The following is an 18,374-nucleotide window of genomic DNA, read 5'->3' on the forward strand; positions in this document are numbered from 1 at the left end:
CTAGGCTTCCCTATTGACTCAGTGGTTAAAAAAAAAAAAAAAAAAAAAATCCGCCTGCTAATGCAGGAGGCACTGGTTCCAGCCCTGCATGAAGAAGATCCCCAGGAGAAGGAAATGGTTACCTGCTCCAGTATTCTTGCCTGGGAAATCACAGGGACAGAGGAACCTGGCAGGCTACAGTCCACGAGGTCACAAAAAGTCTGACATGACTTAGTGACTAAGTAACAATAGAAAAAGCCTTCCTTGTGTGTATACCTTCATTTATCCACTGATTGACATTTAGGTTGTTTCCATATATTGACTATTGTGAATAGTGCTCCAAGGAACATGGGGGTGCAGATATCCTTTGAGATTCTGATCTCAATTTTTTTGAATGTATACCCCAAAACAGATTTATGGATCATTTAGCAATTCCATTTTTAATTTTTTGAGGAACACTACTGTTTTCCTTGGTGACTGCACCATTTCACATTCCCAGTAACAGTGTACAGGGGTTCCAATTTCTTCATATCCTTGCCAACTCCTATCTTTTTTAAAAAAATTATAGTCATCTCAACAAGTGTGAGGTTATTATATAATTAAGATTTTATTTGCATTTCCTTGATTATTACTGATGTTGAGTATCTTTTCATGTATCTGTTGGCCATTTGTACGTAATCTTGGGAGAAATGCCTACTCAATTCCTTTTCTGTTTTTAAAATGGAGTTATTCCTTTTTTGCTATTGAGCTGTAGAAACTCTTCATGCATTTTAGATATTAGATTTATTAGATATATGGTTTAAAAATATCCTCTTCCATCTTGTAGGTTACCTTTCTATTCCATTGATTGTTTCCTTTGCTATACGGAAGGTTTTCTGTTGATACGGTGCCACTTTCCTAATTTTGCTTTCATCACATGTGCTTTTAGTGTCATACTCAAGAAATTATCACCAATTCCTATGTTATGAAGCTTTTCCCTTATATTTTCATCTAGCAATTCCAGGTCTTATGTTTAAATCTTTAAACCTTCTTGAGTTGATTTTTGTTTGCAATATAAGAACAAAGCACAATTTAATATTTTGTATGTGAATACATTTGTTAAGATCTGATTTGGATTATTTGAATTTAAAATGCTTACAACATCTAAGTAGAGATTTGGGTGAGCTAAATATAGAATGATCTGGGGATATATTTATGATTCATCAATTTATAAAGTTTAGTTGAAGTCGGGAGGAATGCCACTGAGGAAAAAGGAAATAACCAAATAAAGATTCTCAAAAATACCAGTGTATAAATCGGATGGGACAGGGCATGGAGAGCTAAGAATATAAATTCTGAGAGGTAGAATTAAAAAAAGGAGAAAGTGTTTCATAAGAGCCAAAGCTCATTGAGAAATACATCAGCTTAGGATGTGTAAGTGCCCCTAGATTTAGTAATAAAGGAATAATGGATGACTAATGAGAGCAGTTAAAGTGAACTGAAATGTGTGTTAAGGCAGCACAGAAGTCAGATTGCCTGGGACTGGGAGGAGCAGAAAACATGTTTAGGGACTTCCCTGGTGGTCCTGTGGCTAACACTCCATACTCACAATGCAGGAAGCCTGGAGTTCAATCCCTGGTCAGGGAACTAGATTCCACATGCGGCAACTTAGTTTGCATGCTGCAACTAAGATCCTGCATAGCCAAATACATTTAAAAAAGAAAAAAAGAAAACATGATCATAGCAGTATAGACCCCCTTCTGGGTGTTTTCCATTAAATGAGCGACCAAATTAGGAAGAAAGCTACAGTGAAAAACAGGGTTGAAGAAAATGGGAAAATAATTTAAGAGAGAATCGGAGCTTTGTGGACAGCTATAGAAAATGCTCCAAGGCAAGGGATGACTATGGCATAGATACTAGAATGAGTATGTGTATGTGTGCTGAGGCAGGAGAGGGAGGGGGCAGGCAGTTTTAGAAAGCCTTATGCAAATGTGTCATAAGCTTAAATAAATCTTTCTAATCAGTTTTCAGTTTCCAGAGTTCAAAGTGGGATCCTGAAGTATGTCAACATTCCTCACCCACTCAGCTCCCAATACCAGCACTTCGATGGCCCCCACCTTCCTGTTGGTGGGCCTACCAGGCCTGTCGGCTGTACCCTCCTGGTGGGCAATACCCCTCATCACTGTCTACCTTCTCTCTGCCCTGGGCAATGGTGCTATCCTCTGGATCATTACCCTGGAGCCCACACTGCACCGCCCAATGTACTTCTTCCTCTTCCTGCTCAGCATGTCTGATGTTGGCTTGGCCACAGCCCTGATGCCCACCCTGCTGGGCCTTGCCTTTGCGAATACTCATGCTGTCTCTGCCTCAGCCTGCCTCCTCCAGATGTTCTTTGTCCATGTCTTTTCCGTCATGGAGTCCTCTGTCTTACTCACCATGGCCTTGGATGGGGCACTGGCCATTTGCCGCCCTCTCCACTACCCAACACTCCTCACCAGTGGTGTCATCAGCAAGATCTGTGTGGCCATTGCTTTCCGATGCCTGGGTCTCCACCTGCCCCTGCCATTCCTCCTGGCCCACATGCTTTACTGCCGTCCACAGGTCCTGACCCATTCTTACTGCTTGCACCCGGATATGGCCCGTTTGGCCTGCCCCGGAGGTGGGGGAGCGGTCTACAGCCTTTTTGTGGTCCTGTCAGCCATGGGCTTGGATCCTCTGCTTATTTTCTTCTCCTATGGCCTAATTGGCAGGGTGTTGCAAGGTTTGGGACCCAGGGAGGATCGCTGGAAGGCTGGCCAAACCTGAGCTGCCCACCTCTCTGCTGTGCTTCTCTTCTATGTGCCCATGGTCCTCCTGGCTCTCATTGATCGTCTCAGGATGCCAATCCCTCAGCCTGCCCATACTCTTCTCTCCTATGTCCACTTCCTGCTTCCCCCATTGGTAAACCCCATTCTCTATAGTGTCAAGATGAAGGAGATTAGAGAGAGAGTCCACAAGAGGTTGCAGCCCAGGAAGGTAGGTTGTGCTCAGTGAGAAGGATGTTCCCTTCATGTTTGGTGGTTACCTGACACAAAGGTTTCCATGACTGAGAACTCAGTTCATCATGCATAAAATGTCATTCATGTACACAAAAGTGCATGTACACAGATATGTATTCCTGACCCTTGAAGTGTGCATGTGCATATTGATGAAAGTTTATGAGCCCTAGAGAAGGGGAGTGGTCTATTGTAACCCCCTATTAATATCACGTCCATGGCACAGAAAGGGTCAGAATCTAAGTCTTGTCACAATCGTTCAGGTGTGTGGGAGCGTGCTTTTTCTGCATGCCCACCAGAATTCCCCTTACCATTATTCTTAAATTTCCATCAATTTTATTAGTGACGATAATATCATTTTACTTTACATCAGATTTTCCTAATAGAAACAGTGTCTTAGCCAACAATATCTGTTGGCTATTTTGTTTCCTCCTCTATGAAGTCTCTTCAAAAAGCTTTCATCCATTTTTCTGCTGGATTGTTTATGGTTTTAAAAACAAATGTGCAAGAAATCCTTTATATAAAATCCTTTTTTATACCTTTGCCAATATAGTATTTACCTTTTCTCATTATTTAAGCATCCAAATCTTAAGTAAATACAGTTTTACACAATAAAATCCATTTTATATATCTTTATAATTTTTGTGTTTCATATGTTGCTTTTAAAACAAGTGTCTTTAACCTGTTCTGCACATATTCTCTTAAGCCTTTTTTAAAAGAACTATATAATGACTTTTCTTTCTAAGTTCAATGTTATATTAACAAGGTAATTATGTACTTGTGGTAGCATCAACTATTAAATACATTCTCTTTTTCTCACTGAAATAAAAAACTATGTTTGTCATCTTTTTGGCTTCCCTGGTGACTCAGATGGTAAAGAATCTACCTGTAATGGAGGAGACCTGGTTCAAGCCCTGGATTGGGAATATTCCCTGGTGAAGGGAATGGCAACCCACTCCAGTACTCTTGCCTGGAGAATCCCATGAATAGAGGAACTTAGCAGACTACAGTCCATGGGATCGCAAAGACTCAGACATGACTGACTAAGCAGCATATATGTCATATTTTAGGTGTGTGCATGAATATGGACTTCGCTTTAGAAATCTTTTTATGAAGTATGATATATATGTGAAAAAGCTGACTTAAATTCAACATTCAAAAAATGAAGATCTTGGCATCTGGTCCCATCATTTCATGGCAAATAGATGGGGAAACAATGGAAACAGTGAGAGACTTTCTTCCCTTGGGCTCCAAAATCACTGCAGATGGTGACTGCAGCCATGAACTTAAAAGATGCTTGCTCCTTGGAAGAAAAGCTATGACAAACCTAGACAGCATATTAAAAAGCAGAGACATCATTTTGCCAACAGGCAAAGTAAAAGCTATAGTTTTTCCAGTAGTCATATACAGATGTGAGAGCTGGACCATAAAGAAGGCTGAGCACTGAAGAATTGGATGCTTTCAAACTGTGGTGCTAGAGGAGACTCTTGAGAGTCCCTTGGACAGCAAAGGAGGTCAAACCAGTCAATCCTAAAGGAAATCAACCCTGAATATTCATTGGAAGGATTGATGCTGAAGCTCCAATACTTTGGCCCCCTGATGTGAAGAGCTGACTCTTTGAACAAGACTCTGATGCTTGGAAAGGGCAGGGGGAGAAGGGGATGACAGAGGATAAGATGGTTGGATGACATCATTGACTCAATAGACATGAGTTTGAGCAAAATCTGGGAGTTGGTGATGGACAGGGAGGCCTGGTATGCTGCAGTCCATGGGGTTGCAGAGTCAGACACAAATGAGTAAATGAACAACAACAATGTATGTGTCATATATATTCACATATCACTGATCTAATAGACTAGCTTCATAGTGTGATTTGGTTAATACGCAGTATAGAGTGATCCTCTCTCAAAAACAATGAAAAACTTTGAAATTCTAATAAGAATTACATTTTAATAGATAAATATAACCAAATCAGCATTCATAAGTTTCCACATACAAGAATTTATGTATTTCATTTATTAATACCTTTTTTACACTTTTCAATAAAATTATTCAGTTTATTTAAATCTATTTCTATGTAGTTTTTAAAATGCATGATTGTGTTGCTATTATAAATAAAACATTACCCCATTTCTGTGTGTGTGTGTGTGCTTAGCTGAAGGAGGAAACAGACAGAACAGGCTCCATCTTGAAATCAGGACTCCATCTTGGGCCAGACTGTGGACTTTAAGCTATATGCCCAGTATCTGTGGAAACGACATACCAGCTGGAAAACCAGACCCCCCGGATGGAAGAGCCCCAGGGCCCATACCTAGACTCTCCGTTGCCTAAAAGAATACCCTAATTATCTGTGTAGCCAAATAGAATCATAAATTCTATTATGCTTTTTGAGGTATGACCACAGGCCTATTGATAGTTGTCCACTGTTAACTACCTAGGCTTAAGGCATACAAATCACGGGTTTAAGGCATACGAATCATGGCTTAACTTTGTATCTTTCTTTTCCTTTGTTCATGGCTTAACTTTGCATGTATCTTTCTTTTCCTTTGTTCAGACTAGTTTCAGGGAATTTGGGGAGGTAGGTTTGAGCACATACACTTAGGGTATATAAGGTTTTCACAAAAACTGGTCGGGGTCCTTGGCTAAGAGGAGACGCTGCCTTGGGCCCGCCAGTGTAATAAACTGCACTCCACTATCTGCATTGTCCTTCTGAGTGAGTGAGTTTCCCAGAATACATGGTTACAACACAGCCATGTCTGACTCCTAGCAATGCCAAGGACTATAGCCTGCCAGGCTCCTCTCTCCATGTGTTTCCCCAGGCAAGAATACTGGAGTGGGTTGCCATTTCCTTCTCCAGGGGATCTTCCCAACCCAGGAATCAAACCCATGTCTCTCGAGTCTCTTGCATTGGCAGGCAGGTTCTTTACCACTAGCACCACCTGGGAAGCCCTTAACATGTAACCACCTTGGGTGGTAAGGAGGAAAATTTTCTGTGGCCTGTACGGGGATCAAACCCATGACCTTGGTGTTATTAGCACCACGCTCTAATCAACTGAGATAACCAGCCATTTCTATCTCCACATATATATTGCTAGATTGAGAAAAACATTTTTATCTTGCATTAGTATGTACTTTACCAAATTATCATAAACTTTTAGAAACAATTTTTTAATTTTTGTATTTTATTTGTATTTATTAATAGCATTCATAAGTAAAAATAGATAACAGGTAATGTTCCCCTAATAGTCATATAAATTATTTCATTTTCTTATTTTATTAAATTCATTGGAATCTCCAACCCGTTATGAAAGTTTAAGAGTGAACATAAAATGCTGTTTCTCATTTTATTTAAATGGCATTAGTGTTTCACTTACTGGCACAATGGTTGACTGCTAGATCTTTGAATAAACTTTATAATGCTTAAATATTTCATATATGTTGCATTTAAAAAACTTTAATAAGCTTACTTAATGAATCCTATTAAATGTTTTTTCAACATTCACTAACACAGTAATTTTCTACTTTAATATGTTGAACAGTTGAAACATCCTTGTTACTTGTGATTACAGAAGAACACATTTTAAATGAAAAGTGAAAAAATCAAATTTTCAGATCAAATCCATTTAGTGACAAGATAAGAACACACAGTGATACATTAGAATATATTCTAGGAATACAGAAGCAGTTATAGCCTCATATTTTATCAAACTATTCTTTAAGATATATATTCTCTTGATTAACTAATTAGATGTCAATCTCTAAATTTCACAAATGAGAATACTGAGGGTGAGATTTTAAGAATGGCCCAAGTCTATAAAATTAGTTACTAAACAGAATTTATTTTCAGGTTTGTCTTAATTTAAAACCCCTGCTACAAAACACTCTTTTAAAATTATTAAATGGAGAAACAGCTTGGTCTTGAAGAACAGTGATGAGGTCTCTAAGAAACTTTTTTTTTTTTTCCCCCAAAGCCCACTCTTTCCTCCTCCCTGGAACACCTACCTCCATCTTCCAATTTATTTACCAAGAGTAGAATGTTGGATAGAAAGAATGTGGAGTCCCATAGGCCTGGCTTAGAGTCCTCAGTTCATTATCCCTGAGTGACTTGGCACTAGCTGTCCCATGTTTGCAAAATAGGTGTAATAGGATTTCATGCAGTCAAGTCTCTGTATCATAATGCCTGAACATATAAAATATTTAATAAATGATAGTTTTTTTGAGTTAATCATGGAAATTAAAATAACTATATTTAAACTTTGTATGCATATTCAATCTGAATAAAGAACTTTACATTTGGAAGTTTCTTTAAGTTCCCACCACCTCATTGTATACACGAAACTACTGAAAGCGTTTGAATGGCCCTTTGTAACTTGGTGGTAGATGAGCTAAATGCAGACTCAGACTGCCTCCATGTGTTTATTACTTTACTAAGAGATGGGAGCAAAGAGCTCTTCATTTACAGCAGGGCCTCAACTGCTCTCGCCTGCCTCTCACTCTCTCCTGACCACTGGCCACACCCGCATCAATCCTGTAGCATCTTTGGTTTTCAGTGCTCACTATTACCATTCGTAGCACTGTCCTCTCTCTGAAAATCATTCCACACCAACTTGAATGATAAGTTTCAGGAAGAACTCAAATGTTCTTTCTCCTCTCAACAGCACATACGGGGATAGAGATATTAATAAGAACTTCTGGAACCATAATTTGCCCTCTCATGTTTATTACACTTCTTTATGCTAGCCATTTTACCCACACCCTTTCATTTAGCCTATTCTTTTAGTTCAAATTGAGATACACCTGCCAAACATATACAGTGGATGAAGTATTTCATCTTGAAGAGACTTTTAAATTTGAATCATTCATAACTCTTTCCTTATGGAAATTCACGTGTCAATGAAAGAGATGTATGAATGTTGATGATGCATATAGGTCTCCATCCTTTGTGCCCCAAGGATTTCCTCCTACAATTTCCCCCCAAATTGGCTTTAGCAAAAGACACACTCCTAGGTTTCCCTTTCACATTACCCCAGGAAAATATTTTGTAATTTTCAACCATTAATGTACACACCAATCACCTAGAATCTTGTTAAAAGATTCTGACTTAATAGGCTTGAAGAAGGATAAGATCCTATGATTCTTATTATTTCCCAGATGCTACTGAGGCACATCAGTGCACCACCCTTTGGTTAGCAAGGAAGAAAACTTACTTAGACAAACCTAGTCACATTGGAAAAGGTTTAATGTAAATCACAAGGAGGAATCAAATGCTGAGAGGCAAATATAAAGATGCTAAATGGTCCAGAACCTTGCAGAATTCTCCCAATTACAGTTCAACTCCTACTTAGAAGCTTCTCTGATGTTAGACATCCTCTTTACTCTTTTACCTGAGGATAGATGTCCTCAGTCTCCCCCAACAACAACAGGATCACTACCTACTTTATAAATTGTAAATGTCTTCTTCCTTAATATCAAAAAACTGTGGTGTGTGACATCCCTGATAGATATTAATTGATTACTTAATTAATTGTCTAATATAATTAAGAATTCTAAAGTAAATGGAAGCATCTCCTATTTGGAAGAAATGTTGTCCTACTCCTAAGACAATTTGATGTAGAGAAAATGGAACTTCCACCTTTCCCTCATCATTTAGACTTCAGACCCAGGTTTTCCAATTTTTCCAGAACCTTCAGTCTAATCTGCTGAGTTTTTACACAGTACAAGATGGGATTCATCAAGGGTGGTACCAGCAAGAATGCATCAGCTATCAGAATCATAGCCAAAGGGGACATATGCTTGGGAAAGTGATGCATAATAGCCAAGGTGATGTTGGGCACATAGAAGATGAGCACAGCGCAGCTATGGGACACACAGGTGTTAAGAGCTTTAAGCCATTTCCCATGAGATGCAATACCCAATACAGTCTTCAGAATAAACACATAGAAGACAGCAATTAACATACTGTTTGACATCATACAGAGTGCAACGAACAGACCATGGTAGAAGTTAACTCTATTGTCAGAGCACGCCAGCTTCATGACGTCCTAGTGGAGGCAGAAGGAGTGGGATAACAGGCGTTTATTACAGTATTAGAGTCTCTTTAAAGTGAAAGGAAGGGGAAGAACTAGGAGAATGCTTTTAAAAGCAAATGCATGAGACAAGCGCTCGGGCCTGGTGCACTGGGAAGACCCAGAGGAATCGGGTGGAGAGGGAGGTGGGAGGAGGGATCGGGATGGGGAATATGTGTAAATCTATGGCTGATTCATATCAATGTATGACAAAACCCACTGAAAAAATAAAGAAAGAAAGAAAATAAATAAATAAATAAAAGCAAATGCTAGTCCATTGTGGAAAACTCTGGAGCTAGTAAGGATGGAGCTGTATCTCAGGGGGTTGCGAATGGCTACAAAGCGATCAAAGGACATGATCAGGAGTACAGAGGACTCCATTTCTGTGAATCCATGGATGAAAAATTCCTGAGCAATGCAGGCATCAGCAGAAATCTCCATGGTGTTGAACAAAAAGATCCTCAGCATGGTGGGAAGAGAAGAGAAAGACAGGCCCAGGTCCGATAATGCCAGCATGGGGAGGAAATGGTACATGGGTTCATGCAGAGAAGGCTCTGTCCTGATGACAAATAGAATGGGTGCAGTTGCCCAGGATAGCCATGAGGTACATGAGGCAGATAGGGATGGAGATCCAAATGTGCACACCCTCAAGCCCTGGGATCCCAACCAACAGGAATGTGGAGACTGCAGCTTCTGAGGCATTGAGAGGAAGCATCATAAATAGGTCTCTTACATATCTGCTCCTGGTAGATAAATAATCATATTATTATTCTCTTAGTTATATTTACTGAACACAACTCACTTTAGTTGTCAGTTAAATTAAACACAGTTCACATTTAGCTGTCAAGGAATAATGTTATATAACTTTTTCTATGTAAAGAAAAATGAGTAAATTTTAAAAGGTTCTTCATTTTTGTCTAAGACCTTTATACTCTTCGAGTCTATCTTTATTCCCTTATATACTTCTAAACAACTCTAGAAGTGTGTGTGTGCGTGCTAAGTCTCTTCAGTTGTATCCGACTCTTGGAAACCCTGTGGACTGTAGCACGCCAGGCTCCTCTATCCATGGAATTATCCAGGCAAGAATACTGGAGTGGGTTGCCATGCCCTCCTCCAGAGGCTCTTCCCAACCCAAGGATTGAACCCAAGTGTCTTCTGTCTTCTTCATTGGCAGATGGGTTCTTTACCACTAGCGCCACCTGGGAAGCCTGTCTATAGAAGTAGTAGAGTGCTTTAATAACTTTTTTATTTTTTAAAGCCATTGCATTTGGAGGTTTATGGATCAAGTAAACTAAATTGGAATATATTGCAATCTGGAAAAGCTATAACATCATGGATGTGGTCAATGGTCATTTATTCAAACAAACCACAGATGCTATAGTAACAGGAGTTAAAGGAGGACTAAATCTTATATTATTGTTCATGGCACATGCTTATGAAAATATAAAATCAATCTACCACAATCCTGAGGGTGCATTGTGTCTCAGCCTTTCAGATGTGGTTAATATTCCCTTGGCATGCGGTACATACCACAGTAGTTATTTGTTGCTGCCTAAAGACTCACATCCTTTCATGCAATTGCTACTGGTCCTGCTCAGAATAGCCACAGACTTTGCTCTTTTTTCCCTCTTCCAAGTTCTTTTCCCATTGTTCTTGGCTTCTCTGTGAATGCCCTTAAAGTGGTGACTTGACCTCAGGTTCTTATCTCTGCTGTTTAGACTTGGCCCTGCTCACGCCGCTGGCATCATCATCACTGACACCTTGGCTGACTCTCCTTTTAACAACTCTATACCAGAGAAGCCCCAGTGGTGCAGCTACAGTCTGCCTTTGTGGGGGAATGGAATTCAGAGGCAGAGAGAAAAGGGATAACCCCTTGTCCATTCTTACTCAATGAAACCCTTCAAAATGGGTAATTTCCAAAGTTCCATGTCTGAGGTTTTTATTGACAGGCTTCCAACCTAATTCAGGTAACTAAATAAATGAGCTACTGTTGATAATATCATTTTTTCAACTGTTCATTATGCAAATAGAAAGATGTACCCCATCCCACTTACAGACCCTAATCTTTTCAGCTATCAACACTGTCCCAAACATAATTTGATCCCTTGGCTGGAGAACCTATGAAACATTTTTATCTCTAGCCACCTGAAAGGCATTGGGTTGATGCCTATAAATTGCAGAGTTTTCCTTGGAAAACATAAAAGCATCTTAAGGAAGTTTAGTTTGAGTCTTCAGGACACCTGCCAGGCTCCTCGTTACCTTATCCCAGAACAATGGTGGCAAGGTTTCAGATTATTCAGGTTCGGCAGCTTCTTTGCTCCAGCGACCTGCTGGGAATCCGCATCCTTATTAATGCTCTCATACACCTCTCTAGGAAGCACAGGCACATCCTCATGGGAATGAACAGATACTGTACCCCTGGGAATACTGACTCCGCTCCCTTGATCACTATCTGTCAATAATAATCTCTTCTAAGAAAATGCAGAGAGCAAGTTTCTGTCTCACCGTCAGATTTAACTCCTGTGAGCCTGTTCCCACATCAGGTACAGGCTTTGGGAATGCCAGTCTCAGATGTTGGTAAGGCAGCCCATATCCAGCTGTAGCTCCAAGATAAAGTATATACTTAGCAGACTCAATGTGAGACTATCACAGACCTTATGTAGAGTTCTGTCCACAAAACTTTATTTGGTCATCACAATGTTTAATTTTAGCTTTAATGTGAATGCATTTAAGTAGTTTATGAACTCTCAAATTTATCAAAGATTCCTCCTTTTTTCATCGTCTTCACATTTACTGGCAACCAAAGGCATTTGATCTCATGAGCAAAAAGCTAAGGGTCATAAGTAGTCCTCATATCTTGGACCCTCAAGTTTAGAAGAGAAAATCAATTTTTATCTAGCCCTCAACTTTGAAGATTGAAAGTAGATAAAAGGTGTAATTTTGATAATATTTTATGGGATGGCATGATTTTTCAGGCAGAGAGTAGAAAATAAGATCTAGTAAAACATCTTACTCTTGAAAAAGTAAGAAGAGATAAATGAATCAGTTTTGATGAGCCAACAATGATGACTCTGTCTCCAGGTTAGTTGAAGAGTGGATGTGCTGGGGATGGGGCTACAGTCATCAAATTGGGTCAGGAACAAAATTGAACAAAAGATGCCTGTAAACTATTAATTTTGGTTTTCCACTCCCCTCCAAAAATGTTCATTCCAGTTGAAGCACTATATAAAGTAATGTAAATGTCTAGCCTTGATATACATATCACTCTAGGATCATAATGCAATTATATGGCTCAAGTTCAACTATGTTAGTTCTTCCCATCACTTTTTGACAGGTATCTGCATCATTTTGAGCTGAAAATCCATTGGTCTCCAGGTAACAAAATGGGACCAGGAGGAAAAGCAGCTGGAACAAAAAAAAAAAAGTGTGTTTTGTTTATTTGTTTGTTTTTTTCAGGGAGGAAGGCAGGAGAATTATGGACCTATGGGGTCTATATTTAAGTAAAAGGTGCATTTATCTAAGTAAATTTAGGTAAAGTCAGGTAAAATATGAAATAAAATATATTATTTTCTTCCTATTTTCTTCCAATCCAAATTGCTGCGCAATCCCTGCCACTTTCATTTATTTTTTCCCCTTGTTTCTTTTTTTCTTATTGTTAATATTATTATTTTAATGGAAAAGTCCATGAAATTAACAATAAATATTTCTGATAAAAGGGACTGCTCTGAGTGGTCTTTCTGAGACCACTTCTGTATACATCATGTACTCATAGCACTTTCCCCATTGCCCTGGAGCTACCTTCATTCTTTTTAAAGCAGGTTGCCTATGAAAACCTTTTTCTGGATCATTTTTCTTCTCTGGGGTTTAAAATACAAAGGAACAGAAGTTTATAACTATATGACTCTAACTGACTTTATAGGGCTTCCGTGGTGACTTAGTGGTAAAGAATCTTCCTGCCAATACAGGAGACAAGGGTTTGATCCCTGGGTCAAGAAGATCCCCTGGAGGAGGAAATGGCAACCCACTGCATTATTCTTGCCTGGAAAATCCTATGGAAAGAGGAGTCTGGCGAGCTCAGACATGACTGAGCAACTAAACAACAGTTGACTTATGGGGATTTATAGGGGCAATACAACTTGCACAAAAAACAAAAAACGATTAACTTTACAGTACAACAGGCAGGATGGCCCAAACCTCACTCTGAAACAACCAAATCTTTCAACCTACAAACTCTCCAGGCTAGAATATCACGGTCTGAGTTTGCCTTGAAAGTCAGTTTTTTACAGTGTACAATTCAAATCGTTCAGCCTCTTTGTATAGTCACTGGTGCAGTAAGCAGCCCCATCATCCATTTATTTCACACAAAGAAAACAAGATATTAGACTGCTTTGGGCCTGCACCATGCACCTCTGCTTCCTGCCACAGGACTGACCCTGAGCAGTGAGATTTTCATGAGTACTATTAGGTGTTCATGCTGCAGTCCATAAGGTCACAAAGAGTCATACATGACTGAGTGACTGAACTGAACTGAACTAGGTGTTCATGAGGGCTTCCCTGGTGGTTCAACAGTAAAGACTCTGCCTGCTAATGCAGGAGATGCAGGTTTGATCTCTGGGTCCAGAAGATCCCCTGGAGAAGGAAATGCCAACCCACTCCAGTATTCTTGCCTGGGAAATCCCATGGACAGAGGAGCCTGGCAGGCTACAGCCCATGGGGTCACAAAAGAGTTTGACACAACTTAGTGACTAAACAACAACAATAGCTAAGTGTTCATGAATCTGCAACCCAGAAGTATGGGACAATCAACAACAAATAGGGTCGCTTTTTACCAAATAGGATCCAATGGAGAAATCTTCCCCACTTTATTTTCCTGGATAGAGTATCAAGAAGCATATCTGATAAGGCTTCAGAGATGGATCTGCAGGATTTGCAATAGTCACCCATAATGGTATCTGGCTTAATACTGATTCGTCATCTCTCAGCTCCAGATTTCTTTTCGCCTGCTCCATGATGATGGTGCTGGATTCTGTGACTATTTCTCTTCTGTTAGTTGGCACAATGTTAAGACTTGTCACTACAGGGTGGTGGGGGAACACCAGAGGAAGAGGGGTTTTTTCTTCCTGTTTTCTGTGTTGCTTGCAGGCCAGACTCACAGAACATGTTAATTCCCCATTGCCGGGCACCATGAGGCTTCTTCAGTGCTCAGTTCCAGCAGCGCATAGCTTCCTCCAGCATTTACACCCTGAGCTTTCTCCAGCTCTCCAATGGGACAGCAGGGGTATAACCAGGGGCCCAGCCAGAATGGACCAGCAACCCAGCTGAAACAACTTCCCTACGTCTTCTGATTAGCCTTGGCTATGTGGCTGTACATTGAGTCACTACAGGCTGAGCTGTCTAACAACCTGGCCACCGAAACCTCCTCCCAGAAGGGCATCCTGGAACTACCTCAGGCTGAGCCTGAGGCAGCCTCCCTGTATTCTAGTTCAAGTAGCACCTAACAGTCATAGGCTTCTCTGGAATCTAGAGTTCGGAGTGTCAACTAAAAATAAAATAACAACCTAAAAGTTTGAGAGTTGTGGGGTTTTTTTCAGCAGACATACTGAGTACCTCAAACCCATGAGGCAGCATCTCAAGTAACTGAGAAAACTGCTCTGAGGAGTTGGGGGAGGGGGGAGCAGGTAGCTAGGATATATAGGAATTTTGCAACAAAGGCAGGTAGTCAGATCAAAAGATTACTGTTAAAAATAGACTAGTCATCTCAAGTTACGGAATTTCATAGTTTTCTATATACAGGAAGATACAAGAGTTTGGGCATGTACATGTCAAGTATCTGGGGCCATATCTTGGGTTTTCTCATCCTGAATTCCCTTAGGGCTCACCCCACTGTGAGTGGCTGCAGTCTGGTAGCTGCTAGATTGCAAGTATTCCTTGTTTCCTTTCTGAGTTTTCACTGCTGACTGTGACATCCTTTGTTTGCCATTCTGGCAGGGAATATGTTATTTTTTAAAAGGCTTGGCAACTTCCTGTAGAAGCCCTTCCTTGACTTTCCCAGAGGGCAGATTTTTGGCAAGCCTCCCAAATAAGTCACTTTAGTAATCTCACAGGCTTAAATAAAAGAGAGGAAGGTTCTTCCTTGAATGCCCCACTTCAATTCTAAAAGTAGTGATTACTCCTTATATCTTCTTCTCTCATAGGTTCTTTATATTTCTCTTTTAACTTTTACTAGCCAATTTCCCCACTAGTATACTTCTTAGTAACAGAATTCTTTATATTAAAATTTCTCTTTTCCAAAAAAAAAAATAAATAAATAAAATAAAATAAAATTTCTCTTTTCAAATCACTGTGTGGTCTCTGTCTCCTGTTGGACCCTTAACAACACAGCATCCAATTTAAAATAAATTTATTACCCTTCCCTCTTTGACTTCAGTTGTTTCTCATGCATGTTTGCTGAAATCACATTATCAATAACATGGTCGGTTTATAGCCAAGAATCTATTGCCGGTGGTCAATGGACTGACAGTGATTTCTGAAATGCAACAGTATCACAATTACTAAGACTCTCACTTGTGGTCAGTTGGATGAGATTCAGGTGGAAGGTGTGATGTTAAGTTACATGATGACTGTGGATCTTCAATCTAGTCTCTCATTTTTATCAAAAAACATTTGCTATCAAGATTATGGAATGAACTGATGATATCTGCACTGAAAACCTTAGGTAGGAAAATTATTCAATTAGGACAGAGGCGACAATTCAGGGCATGTGTGGAAATCAGAGGGCCACTATAGGAACTTTTAAAGAAACCTTTATCTCCTGCACCCAAAGATGATACAGTTTGAAAAAGATCCAGCAGATGGTGTAACTGAAAGAGTAACAGAGTTTCAAGGCAGCCCAAAAGTTCAGTTTTGATACATTGTCTTTCATTAAGTCAGAACACTGAAAAATACAGGGAATTAAAAACTGAGGAAGTAATGTGATCCTCACTCCCAGAATATGGACCTTTGCATGAATAAGCCCCAAAATCTCAAAATCTTTTAATATTTCATGCCAGAAGAAAGAGCTGTATTCTCATTTTACAGAGGATAATTGTTTTATCATGTCTTGACACCTCACAAAACCAAGCCTGCGTACAGTGCCTTACAAGATGGTGCTTCTCCCATGCAAGATCTGCCCCTGTAATTTCTCACTGTACCCAAGCCAATAAGCAAATATATCTCAGCAAACATGAACAGGGTACTGTTATTAACATTTTTGGAGAAAATGGCTTAACCACTTAAGTCACTATAGAATCTACCTAAACATACTGCTGCTGCTGCTGCTAAGTCACTTCAGTCGTGCCCGACTCTGTGCTACCCCATAGTTGGCAGCCCACCAGGCTCCTCCGTCCCTGGGATTCTCCAGGCAAGAATACTGGAGTGGGTTGCCATTTCCTTCTCCAATGCATGAAAGTGAAAAGTGAAAGTGAAGTCACTCAGTCATGTCCCGACTCTTAGTGACCCCATAGACTGCAGCCTACCAGGCTCCTCTGTCCATGGGATTTTCCAGGCAAGAGTACTGGAGTGGGGTGCCATTGCCTTCTCCACCTAAACATACTAGCTAGAATCAAATGAACACTTGTAAAACTGGATCTTGAAATTGTTAGATTTGAGACTGCAGAGGAAGTGACTTGTGGTATAAGTTGACATAGAGAATAATTTATTGACATGAGGACTTTCATACATGATTGGAGTTCACCATTACATCAAATAAGCCTGCAAACTATGATAATGCACTGCTGAGATGGTTGCTTGAAACTTTAACATGATGATTTACCTATAGAAAATTAGGTAGAGATGCCATATCTGCTTGGCAAAATATATAGAAATCTAATGGAGGTGAAAATATTAGAATGGATTTATCATGTAGGACCAGATAATTTACCACATGACTATTTTCTCTGGAAGGAAACAAAGGATATTCCCTCAATGAGGCAATAAAGAATGTATTTGTAAGAGAGTATCTGATATCTTTGAATAGTTCAGTAGTAGTTGCTGTTCTCTATAGTCTGGACTTGGCAGTGAAAGCTGCTTCTGTGGAGCAACTCCCCACTGTCAATGAGAATAGAGAGATTTTGAGACCACATGGCAATACTTAACAATCAGAAGTAAACTAAATAACTGCAGTAGAGAGTAGCAAGTCTTGAATGACAATCAAGGTGGCAGCCTCCATAATGATCTGTTGCATTGCTGCTGCTACTGCTAAGTCACTTCAGTCATGTCTGACTCTGTGTGACCCCATCCCTGGGATTCTCCAGGCAAGAACACTGGAGTGGGTTGCCATTTCCTTCTCCAACGCATAAAAGTGAAAAGTGAAAATGAAGTCACTCGGTCATGTCTGACTCTTCGCAACTCTATGGACTGCAGCCTACCAGGCTCCTCTGTCCATGGGATTTTCCAGGCAAGAGTACTGGAGTGGGGTGCCATTGCCTTCTCCTCTGTTGCATTAGATGGTAGCTAAGTGAACAGTGACTAGGTATTACTTGAAATACATTTAAAACAGAGAGCTTCTGACCATCAGACTGAAATCAACCACTCTAACAGAAAGCTATGACTCCTCAGATTTAAGTCACTTCACATACTGGGTAGTCATCAACTGGATGAGTCTTTGTTCCCTTGATGAAATAACCTGCCATGTCATTATAGGTATGCAACTACAACAGCAAAAAAATACCCAGGTCTTTCCCCAAATAGACATATGTTGATTTACAAAAGTTCTTGTTCACTGGGGAAAGACAAATACCCAGATTCTTTGAGGACTATTGGATATAGGATGTAATATCTCACTGATAATAAGAAATCAAACATACCATCATGTTCTTGTTTGGTTAAAGTATGAGATTATTGAAGCAAAATGATTGATGGAATTCTGGACCAAGTTTATCTCAGAGTGAACCTGATGATCTTCAGCCCTACCTGTGGTTATGCCGTAGATGCCTGAGTATATAACTGGCAAGATTACATTTAGTAGCTGGTGAAATCTCATGTTATTACTCTATCTGGGACATTTAAACCATTAGGGTAGGAAAGACAAAGTGCAAGGCCCCATTCACATAATTTATTTATACAAAGCATAAATAAATTATGTGAATGAATGGTTGTCCTAGAATCCTATGGAATCTCTCACTGGTTTTATGGGTGGATTGGTGGACAATTTTGTGCTGAAAGAAAACTATAGTCACTCGGTCCTGTCCGACTCTGTGACCCTGTGGACTATAGACTGCCAGGCTCCTCTGTTCTCAAGATTTTCCAAGCAAGAATACTGGAGTGGGTTGCATTTCCT

General features: G+C 39.9%; 1 protein-coding gene and 1 pseudogene across 1 annotated transcript; one reads left to right on the forward strand and one right to left on the reverse strand.

Moving 5' to 3' along the window:
• The first annotated feature begins 2,019 nt into the window (after window positions 1–2,019).
• On the forward strand, window positions 2,020–2,991 carry LOC122702734 (olfactory receptor 51S1). Its single transcript, XM_043916536.1, is given in 1 exon segment — window positions 2,020–2,991. A coding segment is annotated over 1 exon segment (972 nt).
• Window positions 2,992–8,635: 5,644 nt separating this feature from the next.
• LOC122702787 lies at window positions 8,636–9,776 on the reverse strand (annotated as a pseudogene).
• Window positions 9,777–18,374: the final 8,598 nt, after the last annotated feature.

Source organism: Cervus elaphus, chromosome 1 (assembly GCF_910594005.1).
Source record: "Cervus elaphus chromosome 1, mCerEla1.1, whole genome shotgun sequence".
Taxonomy (NCBI): Eukaryota; Metazoa; Chordata; class Mammalia; order Artiodactyla; family Cervidae; genus Cervus; species Cervus elaphus.